The 26,745-nt window shown below is 41.1% G+C and overlaps 1 protein-coding gene across 8 annotated transcripts in view; it reads right to left on the bottom strand.

The window, feature by feature from the left end:
* The window catches only part of Ptprt (protein tyrosine phosphatase receptor type T), a 1,023,334-nt gene that overhangs the window by 362,747 nt on the left and 633,842 nt on the right, over nucleotides 1-26,745 (bottom strand). For all 8 annotated transcript variants that reach the window (XM_047539644.1, XM_047539637.1, XM_047539640.1 and 5 more), the window contains exons 8-9: nucleotides 23,248-23,544; nucleotides 3,331-3,440 (exon numbers count right to left, since the gene is read on the bottom strand). In XM_047539644.1, the coding sequence (XP_047395600.1) occupies nucleotides 3,331-3,440; nucleotides 23,248-23,544 (407 nt within the window). The remainder of the gene's footprint in view (nucleotides 1-3,330; nucleotides 3,441-23,247; nucleotides 23,545-26,745) is intronic.

The following is a 26,745-nucleotide window of genomic DNA, read 5'->3' as shown; positions in this document are numbered from 1 at the left end:
TCTGTTTCCATTGTTATCCTACTTTTTTTTTTTCCTTTTGTAACAAAATATCCTCTTTAAGGCCAGAAGAGAGTGATTTGAAATTTATGGATTCCTTTCTTGAAATTACAACTAGAACCTAATTTTAAAAATCAAATTGGTTTCATCTAATTAAATTTGGAAATTGCCTCATAAACACATATTTTGTTATGAATGTCTGTAAAAGCGAGGTCTCCTGCTTACAGTCTGGGGAAGATGGGCTTGAGCCCAGTGTGGATGGAACTCCCCATCTCTCTGCTCAGGGGGACATATTCTTCCACTAGTTGCTAAGGCTTTCTAACAAGCAGTGTTTTCTAGAAGAGCACTCCTCAAATTTTAATGCCTATGTGCATCATTCACGTAAATGGGAGATTTTCTGATTTGGGAGGTCTAGATGGGGCCTGGTATGAGCATATCTAACGGTCTCCGGGGGGATGCTGCTCCTGGTGGGCCATGGACCACAGTGGATTGCAGTAGCAGCCACACCTGAATGAAGAGACATGGATTTGCCATCCTGTTTTTTGCACTTTACATCCCTCCCCTAACTTCCTCATTTTCATATAATGATAAGAACTAACATCTATAATGTTATTTCTGAATGCCAAACACTGTCCTGAACACATATGTAAAATGATCCCCACAACAACCCTCTAAAGAAAACTCTACTATTATCGTGACATTTTGGAACCTGAAGTTCAAGAACCTGAGGCTCTTGAGAGGGCACTTGACCTGCCATAGTCACACAGCAGAAAGTTATCCTAGTGGGGACTGAGCTGTAGGCTGCCTGACCTCAAAAGTCAACATTCTTACCTTCTTGAGCCTCACTAGCTTGGAACACATGTGATCACTATCATGTTTATACATAAAATATGATGCTAAGCCACCAAACTCCCAGTTTCCTTCAACATCTCTCCCAACCATGTTGCTGTACTCCCAAAATTTGCCTCACATGCTCACAAAAAAGCCCTCCAGCTGCAATCTTCCAACCCTGGTTCTCTATAATCATGGCCTAGGGAGCAGCCAAAAAGATCTACTTGAAGATTCCCTCACCCTAGCTATCTCCAGCAGAGACCATCATGGAAATGTCAATATCCCTGAAATCAGGTCTGAAAATCACCAAGGTGCTGAGTCCAAACAGAAGTTGTGCTGTGTCAACCTGTTCTCACCTTTGAGCCCAGAGCTCCAAAGAAGGTATCACAAATGATACCTCAAGTTCAGGAGCTATTGCTCAAACCAGGAGTCTAACTTCCAGTTGTGTGTGCCCCTCCTTTTCTCCCTCCATTGATTTCTTTCTTCTCGTCATGGGACAGTAGTCATGATATTGCTACTACAGTCCAGTGTACAATTGTACTAGAAGAAAAAGCATATTACTCTCAAGAGAGAAGTCTCTACAGAGAGATGACCCCACTAGCAATAGGACCCAGCCCAGTGGTTTCCAAGTGCAGGTACCTAAAGGATCCAAACCTTTTCAAGACAAAATTGTCATCATTCCAAGACAAAATGAGAGAAAGTAAGGCAATTGTCATGAGTTATTCATAAAGTTAAATTTATGCAATTTGAAATTATGTCCTTTCTGTATTTTTTGAATGATATCTTTTCTTTTATGAAATGTTAAAAGATGGTAAGGCACTTATGTTCCTCCTTCAAAACTTTGAAATCTTATTGACCTGTGAATTTCAAAAGGCCTGCATTTCTGGCATGGAGAGATTTTCACATATTACAATTGCTCCTCAAATCATGGGTCCTTTCTCTCTGCCACACAGAGAGAAACAGCTTGCTATGCACAATAGATCTCTATTGTGTGTGTGTGTATAACTGTGGTCTCCACATTACGAAGAATATCTCTGAAATTATTGGATTTTGTTTCATCAAACTTCCGGTCCCCAAGTTCCCTGATGAGGTCTGGACCATGTCCTTGGCAAGGTGTATCAGTGTGACTCCCTCCCCTTCTCTTACAACAGACTCAGGAAGGAAGCTTCTCCGTACAGCCCAGAAAGGCTCATAATGGTTGAGATAGATGTCTGTTCCTTCCTCCCAAATGCCGATCCTGAGAGCTGCACCAAGTTCCCTGTCATTTCTAAACTGAAGTTTTGGATGTCTCTTCTAAGGAATGCTAGATTTAATGAAACATGTGTTTTCTCATAAACCTTGAAGATGGAGGATAATCCCCTGCTTCAGAGAGCTCTGAGGACCATCTACATCCTAGAGAGCATACGGGTTCCTCAGACTAATGCTGAGTCTTTCTCCTTCATCAATACTCCCTGACTTCCCTCCCCAGAGGTCACCCCACAAGCCCCTCTCCAGAGGTGTGTGTGTGTTGGCAAGAGCTCTCAGTGGCTTAAGGTCCTGCGTGGGCCCGTAGTAGGTCGTTCTGCGTGGGCCCGTAGTAGGTCGTTCTGCCTGGGGGTGCTTGTGCCTTTTCCCTCCCTAGGCTTGCTAGTGTGACCCTGAAGTGACAAAAATTATGGACATCACCCCCATTTTACACATGAGGCAATGGGCTTGGGGACAGGAGAAGCCTGCCCAAGGTCACTTGAGACCATGGTACACCTAGTCGGAGACTGAGCTACCTCTTTCCAATTTCAGCATCCCGCCCTTGCGTCTGCATTGTTTTGCTTTTATTGTTTTATCTAGTGTTGTCTCAGGAGTGAGAGGAGAGTCAATCTTATCCACATTCCAGTACTTGAATCTAAGCTGTGGGAGCTTTTTCACAGATCTTTTATTTTGTTTGGCAATGGACTTCTATGAAGTTTGTTTTACAAATTTTCAGGAAGCCATATTAGGCTGTCTTGGTGGGAACATTCCTGCCTGAGTAGGTTTGGTTCCATCTCTGATATAAGGCCCAGCTAATGCCTGGCGGGGGCATTTGGATATAATTGCTTGGCTAACAATATAATATGACTTGGGTACAAAGAAATTTAAAGGAATCCTGTAACCCTGGGTCAGAGAATAACACTGGGATTCTTTACAAAGCCTAGGAACTGATATCCATGGGGTGAGTACCACATATCATGATTTCTCTATCATTTAACTATCATTGGCCAGGAATGAGTTTCTTCCTCTGTTCTACATCAGGACAATCTGACTCCTTGGGTTCCTGACTCTTCTGCAGGAGGGATCAGTTGTCACCACAGACATCTTAAGGTATGATGTGTCCAGATTTCTTTCTCTTTAGGCTATCAAGACAGCCCAGTTCTGTGCTCTGGTGTTTCATTCCATTATATTATCAGAAAATATGTGTTCTTCTCACCTCTATATCTTCAATGGAATAGGTATTCACTTACTATAGAAGCAGCCCAAGAGGCCTCTTACCTCATAGAGTGTGATGACCCCATTGGTCTCATTTGGAGGTTTCCACTGGATATAAATCTTCTCCTCGAAGGGCCCTCCTTGGATGGATTCAAGAGGAACAGCTCCTGGAACTACAGAAGAAGAAAGTTACAAACTTGATGTCACCTTCCACATCACTTCTCCAGTCCCATCAACCTAGAACAGGGGTTGGCAAAGTAGAAATATTTTAGGATTGATGGATGATACAGTCTATGTTGGAATTCCTCAATGCTGCCATCAAAACATAAAAATGGCCATGGACAATTCATAAATGAATGGGTATGATATGTTCAATAAAACTTTATTATCAAAAACAGGCAATAGGTGGGATTTGACTCATGGACTATAATTTGCTGACCCCTCTTTAGAAGGTTGACAGTTTTTCACCTGCAGACTGAACATTAGTGGAATGAACCTGATCAGAGCAAGGAGGAAAACAGCAGGTCCCCGCCCTGTCGATGTGTGGAAATCCCCAGTTAGGTCTTTGTTTTAGGGTTGGTATGTGAGGAATACAAAGTGGGCTTTGCCATCAGTCTACCAACTTTTTTGTTCTCCCTTTTTAAAAATTTGTTCTAATTAGCTATACATGACAGTAGAATGCATTTTGACACATCATGCATAAATGGAGAATAACTTCTCATTCTTCTGATTGCACATGATGGAGAATTACATGGTCACGCAGTCATGTATGTCCATAGGGTAATAATGCTCAACTCATTCTACTATCCTTTCTTCCCCTCTGCCAAATCCAAAGTACCTCTATTCTTCCCTAGCCCTCCTCCTTGACCTTATTGTCAATTAGCATTCACATATTAGAGAAAACACTTGGCCTTTCGTTTTTTAGGATTGGCTTATTTAGGTTAGCATGATATTCTCCAGCACCAAGCATTTACCAGCAAATGCCAAAATTAGAAGAACTCAAACTACCACTACTTACCAACCACATGATTCTATATTTAGAAGATTCAAACAATTCCACCAGAAAGCTTCTAGAGTTAATAAATGAATTCAGCAAAGTAGCAGGATATAAAATCAACACCCATAAATCAAACACGTTCTTACACATCAGTGAAGAATCCACTGAAAGAGAAATTAGGAAAACTACCCCATTCACAATAGCCTCAAAAAAAAAAAAAAAAAAGAAACAAAAAAAACTTCTTGGGAATCAATCTATCAAAAGAGGTGAAAGACCTCTACAATAAAAACTACAGAACACTAAAGAAAGAAATTAAAGAAGACCTCAGAAGTTTACCAACTCTTGTTTTCCTAACTCTGCCAAATTTTCTTCAGTTTTAGAAAAGGTTTCCTTAGTTTCCAGACTCCTCAGTACAATAAAAACTGAGTGCCTTGAAACTTTAGTCCACTTAGAAGTTGTTTGCTTTGCTCCAAGATGGTAGCTAGCTTGTCTTGCTGCTGAGTCTCCAGGGCTGGCTTGGGGTAGATGCTAAATACCATTTGCTAGTTGGATGAACAGGTGAATGAATGACTTACACAAATGTTTTGCCCTAGGGAGCACAGTCTTTTCTGGGGCCGCTCCTGTAACAGGTCAGTCTTCCTTAGCATCCTCCTGCTGGAATTACAGCATCCTCACAATAGTCTGGAAGATGTTGAGCCAGAAGCTAAATGATTTCCCACACTTTCAGTTCTAACCCTCTAGAGAATCATGAATTCATGTAAATCATTACAGGATCTATTTATATTTCAGCATTATAAAAGCAGGTAGTTTTACTAAGTGCTTACTCTTTGATCAGAATTTTACATACATTATTTCATTTAAGCCATAAAATAGCTCTGCCCAGTATGGATTATCTCCTTTGTGCTGATAAGAGAGCTAGGTTCTGAGAATTAAATACCTTGCTCAAGGTCAGATGGCTCTTAAGTTGTAAAGAGGGAACAGAACACCTGTCTACGAGCTTCAAGTCATACACCCTTAATCATGAGGCTACGCCTCTCTAGATATAGCCTTGGCCATATGTTGCAATCAGTTCCCCATTGTTAAATTAAAATATGTTTAGTTTTTCTCATTATGGACATGATACACACAATTTGTTGAATATTAAGAATACACAAAAAAAGATTTTTAAAAAGATAAAGAACAAAAGCATGCAAACTACCCATATCTGAAGATGTTTTCCAGTTTTTCATGTATAGAATATACTTTTTAAAAAATATAAAACATGCATATTTATATTTGATTTTTTAAAATGTTAACCCCTACTGTATATATTGTGTTGTGACTTTCTTTTATCATTAAATAAATCATAGACTTTAAAAAAACCTGAAATGTTTTGGAGATTATACATTTTAATAGCTGCTTAGAAGATAGTTACCAATCCTTCTTATTGGAGATTAAATTTGGTTCAAATTCTTCATTATTCTGAGTAGTACTGCACAGAGCATTCTTATAAGGTATGTGTATGCAACTTTGTTGATGTCCTGAAGATAAATTCATGGAAATTAATTTACTAGGCCAAAGTGTGCAAACCATGTTATTTTTAAAGCTTTTGACACGTATTACCAGATTGCCTTCCAGAAAGTTTGTACAAATCTGGACTTTCCAACAGAAGAATATGCCTAGTACTGATCTCTGCCAACACTATTTAAAAAATTAAGTGCATGTGTGTATCGTTTTTAGAATACTGGAGAGCACAGATTTTTTTTTTTTCAATTTAATTAGCCATTTGCATTGATTCTTTTAGGAACATGCTCTCTACACCCTCTGCTCATTTTCTTGTATGTCTCTTTATTTTTGCTCATTTTTATCTTATGGGTTCATAACTATAATCTGCTTTTGAGGACATACTCTTTTGGCATAGTTTATAAATATTTTTGCCAGGTTTTCATTTGTTTTAGAAATCTTTTAGGTATGTAGAAGTTTTTACTTAGTCATATCTCCTATTGTTTACCCTAGCCCACTCACTCTTCCTCCCTATAAATATTCTTATTTAATGTGACCAAGGGACTATGAGGGATGTTAGGGATGTAGATAAACCCCTGATAAAACCATGTGCCCTTCTAAGAGGGAGACATATATTTAAAAAATACACCCAAATAAATTCATCAAAGTTGTTAACTCTAAGTTACAGGCATAGGGCATTAGGTGAATCTAGTAGAGAAAATCTAGCCTTGCAAGTCAGGATATTGAGTGGCAAATTAATTAATGTTGATGGATAAGTAGAAGTTACCAAGGCAAAAGTGGAGAGTGTTGGAATGTGGTGGGTAGCTTTTTGTGTGGGGGAGTAATGGGGATTGAGATAGGAGCACTTGACCACTGGGCCACATCCCCAGTCCTATTTTGTATTTTATTTAGAGACAGGGTCTCACTGAGTTGCTTAGTGCCTTGGTTTTGCTGAGGCTGACTTTGAATTCCTGATCCTCCTGCCTCAGCCTCCCAAGGGGCTGGGATTACAGGTGTGTGTCACTGCACCCAGCTAGTGAATAGCTTTTTGAGGTCAAGAGTGGAAGGAGAAAAATCAGTTAGGAGATTACTATTGTCATTTTGGGTGAAAGGACGGTCCTTTGGACCAGTGAGAGGGTGTGTAGAAGAAAATTGGATTGTATAGGAGGTATTTGTCATGCTAAACTAACATGACTTGATGGTGATGAATAAGGATCAAGGAGGGAAGAGACTTGTCATGGTGGGCCCCAGCACTTTGATTTATGCAACTGGGGATTCAGACTGTTGTGCATAGAAAGTGGGGGTCTTAGCTGGGTGTGGTGGAGCAGGTCTGTAATTCCAGTGACTTGAGAGGCTGGGGCTGGAGGACCCGGCGTTCAAAGTCAACCTCAGCAACTTCATGAGACTCTGTCTCAAAATAAAATATAGAAAGGGCTGGGGATGTGGCTCAGAGGTGAATGCCCCGGGGTGTACGTAGAGGTGTGACTGATTATTGGCTGGGTATACAAGACCAGGCCAATGTTTGGAAACTGAAACGTGGTTGGCAAATAGATCTTACAGCTAGAGTATAGAAAGAGCTAAAAAAAAGACTAGCTGAAGAGGGGCTCCTTTATTAACAGTTAAGACAAAAACAACTGGAGAAACCGGAGGTGGTGTGCAGAGAGGCAACCGGGAAACCAGGAAGTCAAGTTGTCACTGGAACACCAGAAGGGACTGGTCAACAATGACAGATGTGGCCAAAAGTTGAGTAAGATGTGGCCTGAAGTTTTCCCATGGATTCAAGGGTTCTGTCCTCAAGGTTGTGACCCGAGCATGAGTGATTTGGGGAGAATGCTGGTGTCACAAGCCATCCTGGAGAGGGTTGAGAAGGGAGTGGAAGGTGAAGCGAGGACACCAACACAGCAGGAATGAGCTACGGAGCCCAGATGGTGTCCCCTCCCAAAGACAGGCAAGGTCATTGCAGGACTGGGGCAACCAGGAAGAACTCAAAACAGAAGAAAGGGGTGGAATCGTGGAGAAGAGAGAGGGACTCACTGACACTGAGAGGGCCCCAGAAGGCAGGAACAGGGGTGGGTGGAAAGAAAGTCCCTTTCCCTCTGCGAGAGATGAGAAAATTTGCAAATGTTTTTGGAGGGAGGAGTTGAGGTACCTAAGAGCTCTCTTAAGAAGTGGGGTGAAGCTACCTACCAATAATATAATGAGGGACAACTTGCAATCAGAATTTGGGAAGAATCAAGAAGTTTTAATGACTAAGAAACAGAAAGTGAGCTGAACAGAGCTGCAGATTCTACCCATTCATCTGAAAGTCCATCTGATGGAGGTGGAGGATGAATACTACAGTGAATCTCAAAATAGCATCACCAGGCAACCTGGTCTTTCCGGCTTAGAGCAAATTCTCTTTCTCATCCCAAATCAGATAAACATAAAACCCCAATGAGTAGCTATTTCATGATTTATTTTGTAATTTATTCCCATCTTTCTCTCTTTACATGGAACACTATAATCCATCTGGCATTTATTTAGGATCTTGTACCCAGTAGAAATCTAACTGTAATTCCTTACAATTTTCCCAGGGCAGTTCATTGACCAGTCAAAACTTCCCCCAGGGATTTACAATGCCATCCTACCACCGTGTTAAGTTAGTTCATATCCTGGCAAATTTGAGGGAGCTGTAGCTTCTCCTGTGACAGTGTCCCTCTATTGTGTAGTGATGACATGCTTTAATACTTGGGAGAACAAGGCCTTCTCTTTCATCATTTTCCTTTTGCAAAGTTTCTGGGAATATCAGTACCCACTTATTCCTTGAGAAGAACTTCAGAATGATTTTATAACATTTCAAAACTATTCCATCAGAACTCGTAATGGCAGTTCAGGTACATTCTCCTCTTCGTTGGGGGGCTAGGACATCTCTTTACAACTATGAGTCCTTCTATTTCATAATGCCGTATAACTCTTCACTTATTAATGCTTCATTTTGTGTCCCTTGGTTAAAAATAGGACTTTTATTCTGTTCCTTACAAATTGCATTTCTAGGACTTTATTACTTTGCTCCTGTTGCATTTGCATAGGAAAAACTGCTTGCAGGGTTGGGGCTGGGGCTCAGTGGTGAGCGCTTGCTTGGCATGTGTGAGGCACTGGGTTCCATCTTCAGCACCACATAAAAATAAATAAATAAAATAAAGGCATTGTGTCCATCTACAACTAAAAATATTTTTAAAAAACTATGTAATTCTGCATAAAGAATAATTATGAAATGAACACATGTCCACTATCTGCTTTAGAAATGAGACATGAGGGTACCATTGAAGCATCCTGTGTGCCTCACATCCCTGACTCCTTTTCCCATAAACAGTAACAACAAAGACTCAAGCTCTACCCTGAATTTTTTGTTAGCCAATCTCTTTATTTTTACTTGGAGTTATAAATAGATACATCTATACCAAGACAAGTTCTCATTTAGTTCTTCTTGGTTTCCTTTATAGACACAAAGATTTTTTTTTATTCTAAGATTTGTATTTATCACTCAATGTTGTTTTGAGATTAATCCACATGGATGCACACAGATGTATTTCATTCATCTCCAGTTCAGAAACATCATCTTATTGTATTTATTTCACTGTTCTTCTACAGATGGATATTAGGGTTGTTTCCAGATGGAGTTATCTCAGAACATAGCTCATATGAATATTAGGTACATTCTTAAGGTGAACTTAGGAATAGGACAGGTAGACTGAGGGGTTTTACTGAGTAATGCCAAATCATTTTCCAAAATGTGGTTGCAGTGTAGACACCCCCAAGCAATCTTCTGAAAGTTCCTTCTTCTCTATATCATGACAAATATTTGGTTTTATTAGGTCCAAAATTCTAGACCAACTGGTTAAATGAGACTTCACTGAGATTCTATCTGTTTTCACCTATTTACTAAGAGGGTGAGCATCTTTAATGTTTGGACATTATCAACTCTTTATTGTTGATTTGCAGAGGTACTTGGTAAATTCTTGATATGAATTATTTTATTGGCTATATGTATTATGCAAAAAACCTTCATTAACTTTGTGTCTTGCTTTTCTCTTTAAATGAACTCAACCCATTTTAAGTAGTGTTTTTATGCTTACTAAGAAGTAGGAATTTAATTTCAATTCTTTGTCCCTGACCTAGTACCACACATTGAAAAAGAAAATGTTAGTAATTCTGGATCTGCCCTGCTACATTTAACTTCTATCACATTTCCACATATGTATGGGTCAATTTCTTCCTTTTATGTATGTGTGTCTGTGGTACTGGGAATTGAATCCTCTGAGCTACACCCTCATCCCTTTCTGAAATTTTATTTTGGGACACTATATTGCTAAGTTGTTGAGACTGCAATCCTCTTGTCTCAGCCTCCTGAGTTTCTGGAGACCCAAATCTGGCTTCTATGGGTCTATTTCTAAGTTCTGTTTTGTTCAATTGTTTTTGAACTAAACTTGTGTCAATATCCCACTTCCTTAATTAACAATAATTTGCAAGTATTGATATTTGAAAGAGCAAGGTCTGTTACTTTGTTCTTCTTGTTTTGTTACCTTTTCTACTTATTTAGATCAGCTTGCACATTTTGGGAAAAATGTTTGTGTTTTGTATTGCATGAATTACAGTTCAGTTATGAAACCATTCATGTATTTATATTATTGTGTGTTTATGATATTAGATTTTCTCATCTATAAACATAGTATATCTCTTTTATTGGGGCTTTCCTAAATGTGTTTCTGCTTTATATATTTTTATATACATCTTGAAAACTTTTGTTAAATCTATTACTAAATGCCTTATTTTTTATTGCTATTATAAATGGTATCTTCAAGAAAATAGCACATTCTTACTAGGCGAATAGAAATGCAATTGATTCCTTAAAGTTGACAACTAGGCAAATATATTAATTCTAATGATTTGTGTACAGATTTCTTTGGGTTATCTATGTAAATGATTGGAGTATCCATAGTTACTAACAATCTTAATCTTTCTAATCTCTTAACTGCTTTATTTTCTTGTCTTCAACTAGGGCCACCAATTTAATATTTAACAGGAATAATGAGAGGTGTATGTATTTTCCCAATATTAAAGATAATTGTGTTATTATTTTATCCTAAAGTATGGTATTTATAGGTTTTTTATGGTTATCATTTATAAGATTAAGAAGGCCCATCTCATTCCTAGTTTACAAGGATATTTTGTTTTTAAATCATGCTGAGCTTTAACCACCTCCATTGTAGTAATAATAAGTTTTTCCTTCTCTCTTAGTGTGTTAATGTAGCAAATTACATACATGGATTTACTAAATTTGAACCCGTATTGATTTTTTGAAATAATTTTTTTTTCCTATTTGTGTAGTTTTGAATTGTTCATTAATGTTTTGTTTGGGGTATTTGCATCTGATTTCTTTTTTCTTATTGCAAGCTAGTCCGGTTTTGAAGTCGGGTTACAGTCATGTCAAAAGTTGAGGAGGGGAGAATTTCCTCTTTTCTCTTATGGAAAGCATGGCAGTGAGTCTGGGATTACAAATTCCTAGACCATTGTCTGATTGTACTTGTAAAATCACCTGGGACTGGTGTTTCCTTTGTTGCAAAAGTTTAAATTACTGATTCTATTTCTCTATTTGTTGTAGAACTGTGTAGGAAATTTCTTCCCTTGAGTCAGGTTTTGAAATTAATATTTTGCCAGGAAGTTTCCCCTATCACCTAAATTCAAATTCATTGATATAAAATTTTATATACTCTTTATCCTTCTTAACCTTTTAACTGTGAGATAAATTCTATATAAATGCATAAAACAAATAAACATCTCATTAATTTAGCAGTAGCCAGCTGCATACTATGACCTTGCTTTTCTTTATGGGTTTTATTCCTTAAACACACATCTAGTAAACTGTTGTGAACTCTTGCGAAGACCAGGCCTGAAGAACTCAGGTTTCTTCTGTGTTAACTCTCGTTCCATGAACACACTTCATCGCAGTCCTTATTTTTTCTTATTTGAGAATGCACACTAGTGTCTTTGTTCTAAAATATCTGGTTTCTTGCTGTAATTCGTGGGGATATGGATGCTGCACTATCAGGTCAGCCCCATTTAATAAGAATGAGGGCATTTTTCATCTGTTCAGTAACCTTTCCGTGAGCCCCTGTCTACGTATTTCCATCTCGGAGGGAAAGGGAAGGAATTATACATGCTCATGCATTCCTTGGCCAGATAAGAGGTCTGGCTGTCTTGTGGCGGAGTGAAGAGTGGTTAGTGAAAGGAGATAACCAGGCAGCAGGAAGCTCCTCTGCAGACAGAGGGACAGCCAGAAGTTACCAGAAGCATTGCCTATTCCTTTCATTGGGGTGTCTCTTTGCAACGACAGCTTCCTAGTAAAGCCCTTTCTTTCCTATTTACCGTGTACCCTGGGAACCGGCTTGGAGCGAATGCTCTCCTCCTGTACTGCTGATGTTCTCCTCCTCCACTGCTGACTGGCCCTTGAAGCCACACACAAGGTGGAGCTCCATCTACCCCGCTCCTGTCCCTGGTCCACCTCTGCCTTTAGCCCAGGTCAGGGACCGTCAAAGATTTAATGTGGTCACGCTCAAAAGTATCTTCCTCTTGTGCCAGAAGGTTTTCCTTTCCTGAGTCCCAGCCCCATCATTTCCTTCCCAGTTATGTCTCTCTCCCCGACACTGCCTTAATTGTTTTTTCTGGCATGGGTGTATGTTAGTACAAAATTAAATACCAAGAGGTGTATGGCATCCTCCTATGCTTCTCAGGGCTGGCTTACAGGTGATTTTAGTTCTTTGGCAAGACAGTTTAAAAGGGGGTTCAGATCACCACCTGGAATCAAAGCTCCTCCTTTCATCATTGAGACCTGGAAGGTAGTGCTGGGAGTGACCTAGACCACAGGTTGAAGCCAGACTTCCGGGTTTATGGTCTGTTCCCACTTGTTTCCTGTTTAACCTGGAACAAATTACTTAACATCTCTGGGTCTCACTTTTCTTACTTTAAAATGGGAATAAAACAGTGCCTATCTCATAGATTGTTGCAGGGATTCAATGTTAATATACACAAAGTGCTTAGCAAGTTGCCTGGCACAAAATAAATACCCTATGGGTTTGCTCCTTCCCCTGTCCTCGTGGTATTCTCTGAAAACTGCTCGCATGTTGCATGGAGGTCACTAATTTGAATTCTTGCAGAGCCAGTCAGGATGGTTTCCATTTACAGGAGTGTCCTCATCTCAACCTGTTCTTTCTGAATGGTGTTGAACCACAGAAGCTATTTTCTTATAGCTCACTGCAGATGCTAAACAGCTTTCTACAATCTTCTTCTGATTTCTATGGTAAATAATTGTAAAATTTATTTTGTCTCCAAGGACTCAGGATTCATTGATTCGATAACGTATTTATGTGTGCATATTATCTACCTGGCACTGTTCTAAGTACTTGGAATGTAGCAGTAAACAAAATAGAAAGAAAAAACCCTGTCTCTGCGGAGTGCATTCTAGTGGGAGAAGAGAGACAATAAAAGGCACGGTGAAAAAGCAGTATGTCAGATGATAAATGCTAAAGGGCTCCAGGAAGCAGGGGAGAGAGAGAGAGAGAGAGAGAGAGAGAGAGAGAGAGAGAGAGAGAGAGAGAGAGAGAGAGAGAGAGACAAAGTGTGGTGTGAGGGGACTCCAAACTTTAATAAAATGTCCTGGGAAGAGCTTCCTGGAGATGATACTGGAATATCACCTGAAAGAGGTAAAGGAGCCAGCTCTGTCCATTTCTACTTAGAAGAAATGGCAAATGCAAAGGCCCTGAGGCAGAGACATACTTGGCATACATGAGAACAACAATGATTGGATTCATGAAGTGAGGCAGAAGTAGAACAAGATGAGCTCACAGGCAACCAGAAGGGAGAATTCTGTCCACATGGGAACCTTCTGAATCTTTGTAAAGCCTTGAGGTTTTTAATCTCAGTGACATGCAAAACTGATGCAGGGTTCAGGGCAGAGGGTTGATGTGATTTGTTTCATGGTTTAACAAGATCATTCTGGATGCAGTGTTTAGAATGAGAGGACAGAGTTTAAGGTGAAGAACCATTTAGGAGACTGCTGCATAATCCACATTGGAGATCACTGTGGCTGGGACCAAGGAGCCAGCAGTAGAGACTGTGAGCATTTGGGCAAGCTCGTCAACACTTCTAAGCCTCTGTATTGAAGGCTAAGCCAAGAGAATATGATGGAGAATTGGATGTGGAAAGTGAGCAAAGCTGCTTCTTTGAACAAAGTCAGGGGCACCAACCACAAACAATACAACACCACCGGTTTTCCTTGGAGTCACTTAGGCCAGGGTCTTGGGTCTGACAAAAGTGAGGAGTCAAGGTTTTAGGTTTAAGCCAGGAATAAAATGGAGTTGCTTTAACTGAGATCAAGAAGAAGGCAGGGGGAGTGAGCCTGGTGGTGGTGGAGGGATACTTGGGGGCTCAGTTTTGCACGTGTTCAACTATAGATACCAATGTGCCATCCAGGTGGAGAGGTTGAGCAGACAGGTGGACAAATGACTCCGGAGGACAGGGGAGAGGCCTGGCCTGGAGATATCAATTGGAGAAATTATTAACATATGGATGCATTTTAAAGCCAAAAGACTGGAGAAAATAATTAGGGAAATGAATGTGGATTCAGGGCCAGCAAACTGTGACCCTCTGGGCAAATTCAACCAGCTGCTTGTTTTTGTAAATAAAATTTTATTGGAACACTGCCACACCCATTCATTTAAAAATTGTTTCTGGCTGTTTTCCTGCTGCAATGGCAGAGATGAGTAGCTGCAGAGAGATGGCCTGTCCACAGAGCCTACATTTTAAGATCTGGACAGTCTTTGGTATGGATACAGAGGAAAGAATACCAGGGTTTGAGTCAATAATGTTGAGATGTTCAAAAGGAACCAGCAAAAGACCAAAGAGGAAGAGCCACTGAGGGAAGAGAAAGTGTAGAAATATGTGCTGTCCTGGAAGTCAAGCAAACAAAAAAAGAGTTTTAAGAAGGATGCTACAACCAGCTGTGCCAAATATGGCCAACTGGTGAAATGAGAAGCTCTGATTCTCTGAGTACAATTAGATATGGTAAGATCACAGAAAACCTTGAAAGAATTGTTTTGGTGAAAGAATTTAATGGTGGGGATTTGAGTTACTTTGGTTGAGTGCGTTCAAGAGAAAATAGAAAGAGAAAATGGGCATGTAGTCAAGGGATGAGATAGTACCTAGAGGAGAAAGTAGGACTGGGTGATTTTGTATTTTAAAAAATATAGTTTGTGGTAGGTCATAAATATGATGTGCTGTAGAGGGAAATTCTGATGTAGGGTATACGGCAGACAGTTGCTGGAATAATGACCTTGAGTAGGGAAATGGAAATGGAATTCGGTGCCTTAAGTGGAGGAATTGGCACAAAATAAATACTCTATGGGTTATTTAGAAAGCAAATGATTTATCCCAAAAAGTATGAGGGAAGGTCAACTATCTGGGTAGGATGTGGGTGATGAGAAGTTGAGGGAATCTATTTAAATGGCTTCAGTTTTCTGTCATACAGGCAACAAGGTCATGGAGTGAGTGTGAGGACAGGGTGGAGATACTGGAGTTCTGACGACAGGGGAGGAAGAGTGTATAGGAGAGTGGAGGGACTACGGGACCAGGGAAACACTGCATCACTGGGCACTTTCAAGGTATGCTCCAGTGGTGCTCCTGGCTTCAATGAGGGCATCCAAAATGGTGGTGTGTGGTCAGCTACAAAAGGCCCAGGATGAGCAGAGAATCAGAAGGAACCAGGGTGGTGAGCACATGGAAATGACAATGGGGCTGAAATATTGAAGGAACATGTAAAGAGGAACTGGAAAAATTGGTCAATAAATTTAATATGGGAAGAAAAGGGAGTAAGGCAAGTGAACAGGAAGCAGGTCCTAGTAAGGTTGAATTTTTGGAGCTACAGAACTTGAGGAAGTGAAAGAGAGTAGATGTGATCACAGCAAGATGTTTATAATTCCTATTAGAAGATGATTAAAGGTTATTTTAAAATGATCCCTTGCTCATAGCAAATAAAAATTTTGCATAGATCCTTACTTTGACTTTTCCTAATTAAACACACTCAAATTGAGAGCCATCTATTCTGTCTGATGTTGGCCACACACCACTTAGCACAGTTCTTGGCAGAGAGTGAGTTGAGGGCTTTGTCTAGGTCCCCCACCAAGGCTTTTCCCACCCATCTCGTCACCATTCCATAGGTCGAGATGCCCTCTTCAGCGAGGTAGACTGACTTTCCTTTGATTAAACTGAGTCTTTTTTTCCTTTCTCTCTCACATTATGAAAAGACTTTGTGATAAAAGGTTCCCTTTTTTGTCTTAACTTCTAAACCTGTGCCTCTTCCCATGCTTTTTATTTTCTTTATAATTCTTTAACGAACCCACATTTTCCCTTCCCACAATTTCATTTCTTCTTCTATCTAACAGCATGGAACTTTCCATCCTTTTGACAGAGTTCTACAACAAAGGTTAATTACTTTATAATTTCATTCTCTTAAAAAAAAGCACACTAAAATTGCTAATTTTAACTGTGCTTCTTGTCAGTAGGTTCATGTAAATTCACTGTAATTAAACCAGATGTTTTCTTGTGCCTTAAAGTCAGGTGGTAATTTAAGGAAAATTTTCATTTCAACGTAAAGGAGGACAGAGTGTGATCAAGGGAGGTTCTCTCCTCTCCTCGCCCCTACTCTCCTCTCTCTTCCTTCCTTCTTCTCTCCCCTCCCCTTCCTTCCTTTCCTGTCTTCTTTCCCCTCCTCTCCATTTCCATATCTGAAAAGTGAGGTTAAGGATGGTGAACCTGGAGGGTACTTATGAGAAGTAGCAAAGAAGCGTATGCAAAAACATGGAGCCCTGCACAAATCAACAGGAATTTCCCATCATACCTCTCTCATCTAGGTGGTTTTCTGCCCCTCCTTTTCAGGTGACATATTTGTTGGTTGGTTGTTGGTTATTCATAATAAAGAAGCTTAGAACTCATTTAACCCATTTTGTTCCATCAGTCCACCATGTGGAAGCACCTATAAAAACTTAAACTGACCAACAAGTATACCATTTATGGTAACTTTAAAATAATTATTATGATTACAGCTTGTCAAAAAAATACATATACATATATATTTCTACATATATGAAAATACACATAAGAAAATATAAGCTCTCATTTATTGTTTCCAACCTATTTTTTTTTTTTTTTTTGCGGTACTGGGGATTGAACTCAGGGCCTTGTGCTTGCAAGGCAAGCACTCTACCAGCTGAGCTATCTCCCCAGCCCTCCAACCTATTTTAATGCACCTTTGTCAATTTTGTTGATATACGCACAGAATTAGAAACTTGAAATTTAATAGGTTAAGAAAAATCAAAATAATTTGAGATTAGTTCAGGGGTTACTGGAGTATATAAGTGAGTTTCATGGAGAAAAGTCAGAGGATTTAGATAGTTTCAACCTCCTCATATTTTCTAGTCTCACTAGAGGATAAGTATTCCCTCTGATTCATATTTACAAGTTAAGACATCACCAGAGACTTTTACTTGTGCAACTTGGTAGAGTGCTTCTAAGTGTTTCACCTCAAGCTCTCTAGGAAAAAAAACAACTAAACTATTTGCCAATTGCTGTGGTGTAAATATTCCTACCATGTTTGATTTCAAGCAATGCATATATTACTGAGGTGAGAAGAGATGCTAATGATCAGCTTTATCAAGCTAGTAAGAATCAGCTTTGAATACAGCTAAAAAGAAAACAGACTCAACCTGGAACTAACTAAACAATGCCCATACATGGGATACTCTGGTTTCATGAAAGAGAAATGGACTTTGATGTTCATTCCTTCAATAATTCATTTGACATATGGTTAATGAGCACATACTACAGTCTAGCACTGTTCTTGGTGCTGGGGAATATATAACAGTAAGAAAAATCAAAGTTCTCAAGAAACTTACATTCCTTTAAGAAGGTTAGATAATAAAGAAATAAACACATAGCATGCTATGGAGAAAAGCAAAGCAGAGGAATGTGACAGAGGTTTTGGTCCAGTATAGGTTTGTATATTCAGTGGTCAGGGAAGATCTCACAGATAAGGTTTCGGGATCTGTTAATTCCTCTTCTGCCCAACTGTAGCAATAGCATCTACATCACAGCATTTGTGATTGACTGTCAGAACAGAGTGACAGCACAGTGCCCAGCTCAAAGTGGACACCCAAACAACATAATTGCAGTTCTCCTTACCCTTCCTAATACCTCGAAGTCATCTTTGTAAACATCTGCCATGGAGGGAGCTCTAATGAAGGGTCGTCTTAGAACTTCCTAAGGTCTGCACAGCTTTCTACCTTACATTGTATAATTGTGGACTGAGTTAGCCATTGCCATGTTGTTATTTCCTTCTCTGTTTTTCCTATTACTTTCCTCTTAATGGGTTTTACAAACCACATCTTGTTACTATAGAAGCACCTGTCCCTAGCAACAGGCAACTTCCTTCTAGCTGACAACCTGGGGAACCAGATGACGTGGCTCATTAGAAATGGATGTTCTTAAGATGTGCCAGTCCTCCTTACGATTAAAGCACAAGAACTTCAGCTGAAATTACCATATTAAATAAAATATCTATTACATGATTAAGCATACAAAATATCAAGTATATATATTACATATTAATATGTCGAGTCAAGAATATGGTGGTGTGCCAGAATATACATCAATATATTGATATATGTTCATTATTAAAATCAATTATGATTTTATAAATTGTCTTAAGTGGGAACCTAAAATTCCTCACTGCACAACAGGAAAAGTAATACTGCTTCCTCTTTCACATTTGGTATTAAGATTATATGAATCTACCCCACTGGTAAGAAGACAAAATAATACAACTTGTGTGAAGGAGTATCTAAACACATAAGCCCTTTGATTCCAGCAGGCTACATCTTCACAAATAGCAAACAATGCGGACGCACAGGCTATTTCCTGCAGTATTGTGATAGCAAATAACCGAAAAAACCTAATTGTCCATCAGACACTTAGGTATATTCATCCACACAATGAAGTACCATAGAGCTACAAAGGGAATGAGGGAAGTTTGTACTAACTGACATGGAGTGATTTCCAGAATGTTCTAAGTGAACAAAAAAACAAGATGCCAAGTGCATCCACTCTGTTGCCTCTTACATAAAATTAGGAGAGGAAAATATCATTTACTTTTTGCAAAATGAACTACTGGAAAGATAAACCAGAAATGAATGACAGTGTGGGAACTGTAAAACAAAAATGAGAATGGAGATAGTACTTTTCAGAGTGGACCTTTTTATAGAATTTGGACTTTTGAAAGAGGCAACTTTTATGTGTTAAAGAAAAACAGTAAATTTTAATTTAAGAAAGGATGAGGGGCAGGAAAACCTTAACATCGAAACAAATGAATCTAATTGTGTATCAAATTGATATTATAACCCTATGGAGATAAACACTGAACTTTGGAACTCTGTATTTTGACTGCCCATCTTCAGTTGCACATAGCCTTAAAAATACTGAAGACAGAAAAATTGAGGTCTCCAACCTAAATTAGCTTTATTGTTTGTTCACTGGATTGGTGCTGTAACTTTGAAACTACTTTATATGAACTGCAGGATGGAGTAAATGAAAAATTAGATGGATGTTGAGATTCAGGATTCTCACCATGGGGGGAGGGTGATATCTGGGTGGAAGGTAGAAAAGAATCCGGAGGCACTGGGGTTGAATCAGGATGAGATCATGATTTAAAACAAATTATATTCCCCAGCTCTTTCTACCCAGAGAGATTTTATCTCCGGGCAATATTGCTACATTAAGCTCAAATGTATATCTTAGGGCCCAAATCCAGAAATCCTTAGATAACTGGTTGACTTCAAGTGCATGGCAGGGACATCCCAAGGATAGTAGAGAATGGGGTGCTGTGCCAGAAGCAAGGAAGACTAATGGGGGCATGTCAAAAGGACCCAGGAGCCAACCTGAAGGGCCTCCTGCTAGCCATAGTCATGACAACCTGAGCATCAATAAGAATAATGGTAGTGGTGGGTTTTTGTACAGAGTCAAAATATGATCTATGAATCAGTAAGGATAGTAAACACAGGGAGGAAGATGAGAGAAAAAACTCTTCTATAAAGAAGAAAGCTGATTAATAAGTATAGGGGAATGATAAATTTTAAAGCCACCCTTTGCAAGCACCAGTGTAATACCCGATTACTTTGGTTAAGGGTGATTAAGGAGTGCTACAACCCTTGAGTGACAGTTTTGGGGAACAGGATGCTAACACCATCTCTAAGTGTCACAGCACAGAAAATTTACAAAGAGAAGGAAGTACTGCCTCTGCAGTGGAGGGGCTGGGTGGCCCCTGTCTTAAATAAGTGACCGGAAGTAACATCAGGGATAGAGGGGTTCCCTGGCCCTGCGGACCTCTTGACAAGATAAAGTGAAAAATGCACCACAACCCATAAAATATTTTTTACAAAAATGTTTTTCACTATAGTTTTGTCATATAGAATCAGGTTTAATGTTATTAGAAACAGCATTAGAAATATGAGAATACACTATATTAGATTATTTTAAAATTAATGCCAAATTTCTTAGATATTATATGATATTGTGGCTATGTTGGAGAATGCTTTTATTTTTTAAGTGTTAATGGGTTGTCTCATGATTTCTGTAATTTATTTTTAAATAGCTAAAGTTATGTGTATATATGTATGTGTATTTCACATTTTCCTATCATACAAACCTATTATCTCTATGGAATAGTAAATAGAGCCAAGTGTTAACAAATGTGGAATCTGGGCCTAGGGTTTTCAGGTCTTCTTAGGACTAATCTTTCATTTTTTTCTATAGCTTTGAACTATTTCATAACAAAACACACACACACACACACACGAGTCCTTATATATAGCAAGCTTATTGGCGCCTAGCACATGGTAGGTGCTCAATAAATAGTAACCAGTCAATGACTGAATGGAGACCCCTTCATAATGGCTTTCATCCTTAAAGACCTCTCATATTTCATTTCACAATCTTGACTGTGGTCTGTTTAAACACATAGGAGTAACCAAAAAATAAGGAATCTGTGGTTTTTGTCTGAGACATTTGTGGAAAAGAGAAAAATAAGAATCTGTTTAGTCTTTTACCAACAGCTGCTTCCAGATGAAGCCATGGGGCTCTGGGGCCATGAGCTTCTCTCTCTAGCAGATTACTTTTCAGGTCTTCAAAGGCACTGGGGTGCTGAAATGACAAGTCCTACACATTCCCCAGAAGACAATTTTGGAACACAGATAAAAAGCAGCATGGAACCAGTCAGCTCGATCCAAGAGGTTGCTCTCTCGGGCTCCCAGAGGAGAGCTTCAGTGAATCGACAAGGCCTTGCTCCAGCCTCAGCTCCTGCTGGAGGTGAATGAGTACCCCAGCAAATGGAAATGTCTCCTCCTTCTTTAGGAAGAATGGAGACTAATCAGAGCCTACAGAGGGTGTCTACGCTCTGCTGAGACCTTCCAGCAATTTCTGAGCTGCAGGCTCAGAAGAGCTACAGAACCGAGGACTGGTGTCTCATATGCTGCTGTCTTTAATATGAAAATGTCCACACATCTCCTAGAGCAGGAATGGATGTTTTATTTATGATGCTTAATATAAATTTAATTTCAAAGCCTTGCTGCTCTTGCATTGTTTTGATAAAGGCTTTGTGGTTTGTTGACTTATTTATTTATTTTTTTCCTCTTAGTGACAAGAATTAGAAAGGAAGAATTTAAGGCACACCTTAAAGCTGGGACTTGGGATTTGCAGCTGCATGTGCAGGTCATCCTCAAGAATAGTCCACGGTGAGCAGGGCCCCTGCTGCTCCTCCCTGGGAATCTACTCTCTGGGGATGCCCTGTGAGCACTAGTCACCAAAACACCGTCTTTGCCTGAACTTTGCAGCTCAGTTCAGGTCCAGCACACTGCTACTCCTTGAGAGTCTATGTCGTATTCTCTACAACCATATCCAGGGGAAGGTTTGAGCCTGACAAGGTTTCTTAGAGCAGCTCAGTGGTTCCTGAGTTACTTGTGTTTCAGGATCCTTGGTCAAGAACTTTTTTCTCACTGGCTTAGTGCAAACAGAGTAGCTACATTTATTGAGAAATTAAGATCCACTGGGTATAGGTCTAATTTCTTTATGTACCATCCCTTTATAATGCTATGATGTTATTCTACCTGCTGGAGGAAAGGACTGTCCTTTTTTGAAACAGTGGAGTCAGTTCTAGCTCCCTTCTCTGACTTGGAACACCTGGTATGCATAACCCACCCTGAAGAGCTCCTGAGTAGGCTCAGAGTGCAGCCAAACTTTGCAGGACTTGGCCAGAAACTCCTTCCCTTCCCTGTCCTGCCTTCCCATACCCTGCTAGTCTCCCCCAGGAAACTTCCTTAATCAATGACTTATATACAACTTGTACTTTGGAGTCAGATTCTGGAGAACTAAATAAGACATGCCGCAGTGCCAAAAGCAGCCTAGTGGAGGTAAAACTGAAATAGAGCCATGGACAGGTGTTCCTTAGATAAATCCTAGTACTGGCAAATTCTGTCCCATCACTAAGGTATCTGCTGTGGTGGAGTTACATGCCAATTGCAGTGGAGCCTGGGAAGGAAGCTTGGGGCAGTTGAGAGAAGCTTCCTGGAGGAAGCATTTGAGCAAAGACTTGAAAGATTACTGGAGTGTGCCCTGCAGATGTGGAGTGAGAAGTCAGCCTGAGCAGAAGGAAGAACACAGATGAGGACAGAGAGGCAGGAGGTGTGTTCCAGGGGCATAAGAGTCTCCCTATTCCAGGCCTCTCAGGTTAGGGGGCATGATGGGAGATAAATTGCAGGAAGCAGACCCATTAGAACCTTGAGGACTGGAGTGGTGCACTGGGGTTGGAGAAATGGAGGCTCCTGGGCTGACATTTAGGTATCCATCGTAAGCCACCAGATACAGCTCATTGAGATGAGGATCACAGAGAAAGAAGTCAGTGCAGCCGAGGGAACTGCTTCATCTTTGAATACTTGGAGTTTGAGATGCCTGTAGGACACCCAAGTGAATCATCGGTCCTGTGGGAAAAGTACATGCTAAGCTTGTCATGTGTATTTTCTTCTTTAAATTTGAACAAAACTGAGAATCCGTGTGACTTCCCATCTCGGCAAGTTGAAACAACAGGGTAGGTATGTCCTCTAACAGGAAGTGTCAGAGAAGGTGGGAGAGAGCGAGAAGAGGAATGGGGACACAGAGGGGTCAGCCTTGAGAGCCTTGAGAGCTCCTGCTGTGACCGAGAACAGCAAGCCAAGTTGTACAACGCATGGCCTGCGTGGTCCTTTTTGGAAGATCTTGGAGAAAAGACCAAAATTGCAGGAAAAAGGGAAGCCTCCTCACTGACTGGCATGGCAGTCGGTGGGCAGGTCCAACATCCCCCTTCCCTGGCAGCCGCCTCGCCTGCTCACCGTCCTCCTCGGTCTGCACCACCAGCTCCTCGCTCTCCATCCGGCCCTCGGGGTTGGACAGCAGGAGCCGCAGCCGGATGGTCATGAAGGGACGCAGGCCCCGCAGGGTGTAGTGGGAGGAGGTCTGGATGACCTCTTCTGCCTCGTACTGCTGCAGGTTGAAGACGTACTGGTACTGCACGGTGAGGTTGTAGCTGTGGCAGCGGGTCACTGCGTAGCCAAAGGGCTCCCACTGCAGGGTCAGCTGCCGGGCCCGGATGTCCACAATCTCCACGTTCTGTGGGCCATGCACGGGATCTGCAAGACATAGGGAAGGCACAAGGTCTCGGGAGACTGTCAGGAAGACTAGTGGATGTTCTGCTAAAGCAGCTGAGAATTCTCTTCCCCACGTATTGTAACCACTCAATCACTGCCTTCGTGGTTTTTGCCACATGCAGCATAATTTACATCACATTTTTCTTTAAATCAATTTCCCTTTTCTTATTTAAATGCATGTAAGAGAAAACATGAATATATGAAATGGAGACTTGCCATAGATCACGTGCCATAAATAAATGGCTAAGTACAAAAATAAATGCAAAATTGTTAAATTCTTTAGGGTCCATCGGGGTGCCTCTGAAATCCCTCTTGGGTGCCACCAATGGCACACATAGCACTTCTGGGACACGCTGATTTAGGTAACTGCTAGAGCTCTGACCAGCCACAGTCTTTCCTCCTGGATGTCTCCTCCCCTCTTCTGCTAATAGCATCCAGATGCACAAACTGGAAATCGAGTCACACCCTTGACACACTGTACCAGTCCATTCGCATGGTCACTCTGCCCCATGGACTCTGCCTTTGAATCTCCATTCCATCTCCCCCCTCCATTTGTAACACAGAGCATTATTTCCCAGCATTCTACAACAGCTCCACACCCTTCTTTTCCTCCTCTCCCTGTTCTCTAGAAACATCATTCTCCCAGCAGATCTGACCAGGCCTTCTCACCCCAACAGTATCTCCTATCCATTCCTCCTCGCTGATTGTGGTCCTAGACACCCCCATATATAACAATGGCTGTGTCTTATTTTACTAGGAATAATCTAATCTAATATGTATACCTTAGAGAAGTTAAATAGATGTTTTTGTACAAAACAGAGTATAACAAACAAAATTTTTAAAAAATCCACATGCCCAGATTATTCTGTTAGGGTTCAGGCATTTGGGATGGTGGAAATCCAGCTTCTTGTGTGCCAGGCACCTCTCTGAGCATCAAGGTCTCTCAGCTGGGAACAGCGAAGCACGGACTAGACATTAAGCCAGCATTTCTCCCCATGTTGCCTACAGGACTTTGCCAAGTTTTGTAACCCCTTTTGGGTTCACTTCTGATTTCATCTGTAAAAGAGTGATGATTCTAGCAGCTAACTTTATTGTAGGAGAAGGAGGAGTCAAATGAGATATTTGTAAAGCAGTTAGAGTTGCACCTGGAACTTAATAAGCACTCCATGTACGATGTCTGGGTTTGTTGTTTGCTTGATGGTTTGTTTTCCAGTAATCAGAGTAGTAATAAAAATAATAACAGTGCTTCATATGCTGTATCCACCCTGAATGTCTTACAAATGGCAGTTCTGGGTGGAACCATTATGCAAAATGATAGACTAGGATGACATCACCTCTCCAGCCCGCTCAGAGCCTTCAGGATACGGTTGCCCAGATACCCATGAAGCCACAAGAAGGGGTGGGGTTGAAGGCTCCTGGGGCCAGCTAAGTCCCTCATCTGAAAATGCAACTTGTGTTAGATCCTTACCAATGAACATGCTTCACAGAAACATCAGAGAGCCTGGCAAACCAGGGCGGCTCATGTGCCTGCTGGTACGAGGCTGCCGGGCAAGATGGGCAGCCCTAGTCTCTGATCACCTGACGAATTCATGGTCCCTCCTGCAGCCCAACTGTTCACGCGCTCTTATCCTTTGTGGGAAGAAGAGTCGGCATTCCAAAAGCAAACGGGTGACTTAGAGAATGTGATATTGGATGAGCCGACAGCCCGTTGTGCTGATCCCATGTGGAAAAAGGTGAAAAGGGTGGTCCCCATAGTTGAGGGTCACAAGCAGGCCTGGCCGCTGTGGCTTGGGTGAACGTCTCACAGTGGCCAGGTTGCAGTGAGTGCAGATGTATAAGCATAGGGCTAGCAAAGGCGGCTTGCTGAGAACTGGACATCCCTCCATCCTTGCCCAGCTGAAGCCTTGGTACTAATTCAGATGCTAGAACCTTCCAGCCCTGCTGGGGATCTCTTAACACTCCTCCTCTGGGAGCACCTTCCAGACCACTGCCATGCCCAAGATAGCCACCCTCACAGAGGTCTCTCCTCCCTCTGTTAAGGATTGAGAACAGGGACGTTTAAGACTCATTGAAGCTCAAAGGAACCCCCATGGTTTGTTGAGCATCTTAAAAGTACCATATCTCATGTTAAAAGCAACCTTTGAGATCTCCCATACAGCTTCAAAACACAAACTAAACCATAAGAACAAACACCATGGATAGAGCAGCAGCCACAAGTACTAGGTTCTCTTTCTTGATCATCATAGGACTTTTGGAGGAATTGTCAACCCACTTGACAGATGAGTAAGTTGCGGCCCAGAGAGGTCCTGGAACTTGCCCATAGTAGAAAGGCTAGCAAAAGGCAAAGTGGGGTTTTGAACTTGTGTCTGTCTCACCCTGTGCCTGGTGCACAAGGCGAAAAGGGCCTTGGTAAGTATCAGATGGACGCACGTGTGCTGAGTTTTGTAAATGTCATAACGAGTCATGAGGAAGGCATCCGAGTCCTGGAGGAGAGCATGGCTCTGTGAGATGTAATGATTGTCCTAAAGCCACATAGCCAGTGCTATGGCTGAGAGTTGGAGTCTGTAAAATACAAAAACTGTTTTTTCTGAACAGTGACATCCCTAGAGATTGAGACGGGGCAGGGACACAAATGTGAGGCATGTCACTGCCATCAAGAGTCTGAGGAGATCTGGGAGAATGTTGTGGGAGAGCCAAAAGCCATAAGGCAGAAATTGCTGGACCCTCAGGAGCACCTGCTTGAGGCTGTGATTCAAACGCACCTAGTGCTAAGCTGAGCGCTGGTCTGTCTTCCGCCCTGGTCTCCCATCTCCCTGCAGCTTGCCTGTGCAGCGAGCACATAAGCACCTTTTTGCTCCTCTTAGAGGTAAAAGCATCCCAGGGCCACCTTTTTAAAGAGGGCAATAGAGGTTGTAAGCCTGCTGCACAGTGAAGAGACTCCCTCCAGAGCGGGAAGGATGGGGCACAGGAAAATCCCCTGCTCCCTCAGAAACAGGCGTGATTGACTGTCAGAGCAGGGCTCGAAGCCAGACTCTGGCACTTAGTAGCTGAGTGACCTTGAGCAAGGGCACTTCATCTCTGAGCCTCCATCTCCTCATCTATAAAGTGGAAATTATTACACTAATCTCAGAGGGCTGTTAATGAGCATAAAATGAACTGTAAAGAGAGAGAAAATTGCCTTTC

Source organism: Sciurus carolinensis, chromosome 2 (assembly GCF_902686445.1).
Source record: "Sciurus carolinensis chromosome 2, mSciCar1.2, whole genome shotgun sequence".
NCBI classification, from domain to species: domain Eukaryota; kingdom Metazoa; phylum Chordata; class Mammalia; order Rodentia; family Sciuridae; genus Sciurus; species Sciurus carolinensis.
This window is presented reverse-complemented; position numbering and strand designations above follow the sequence as displayed.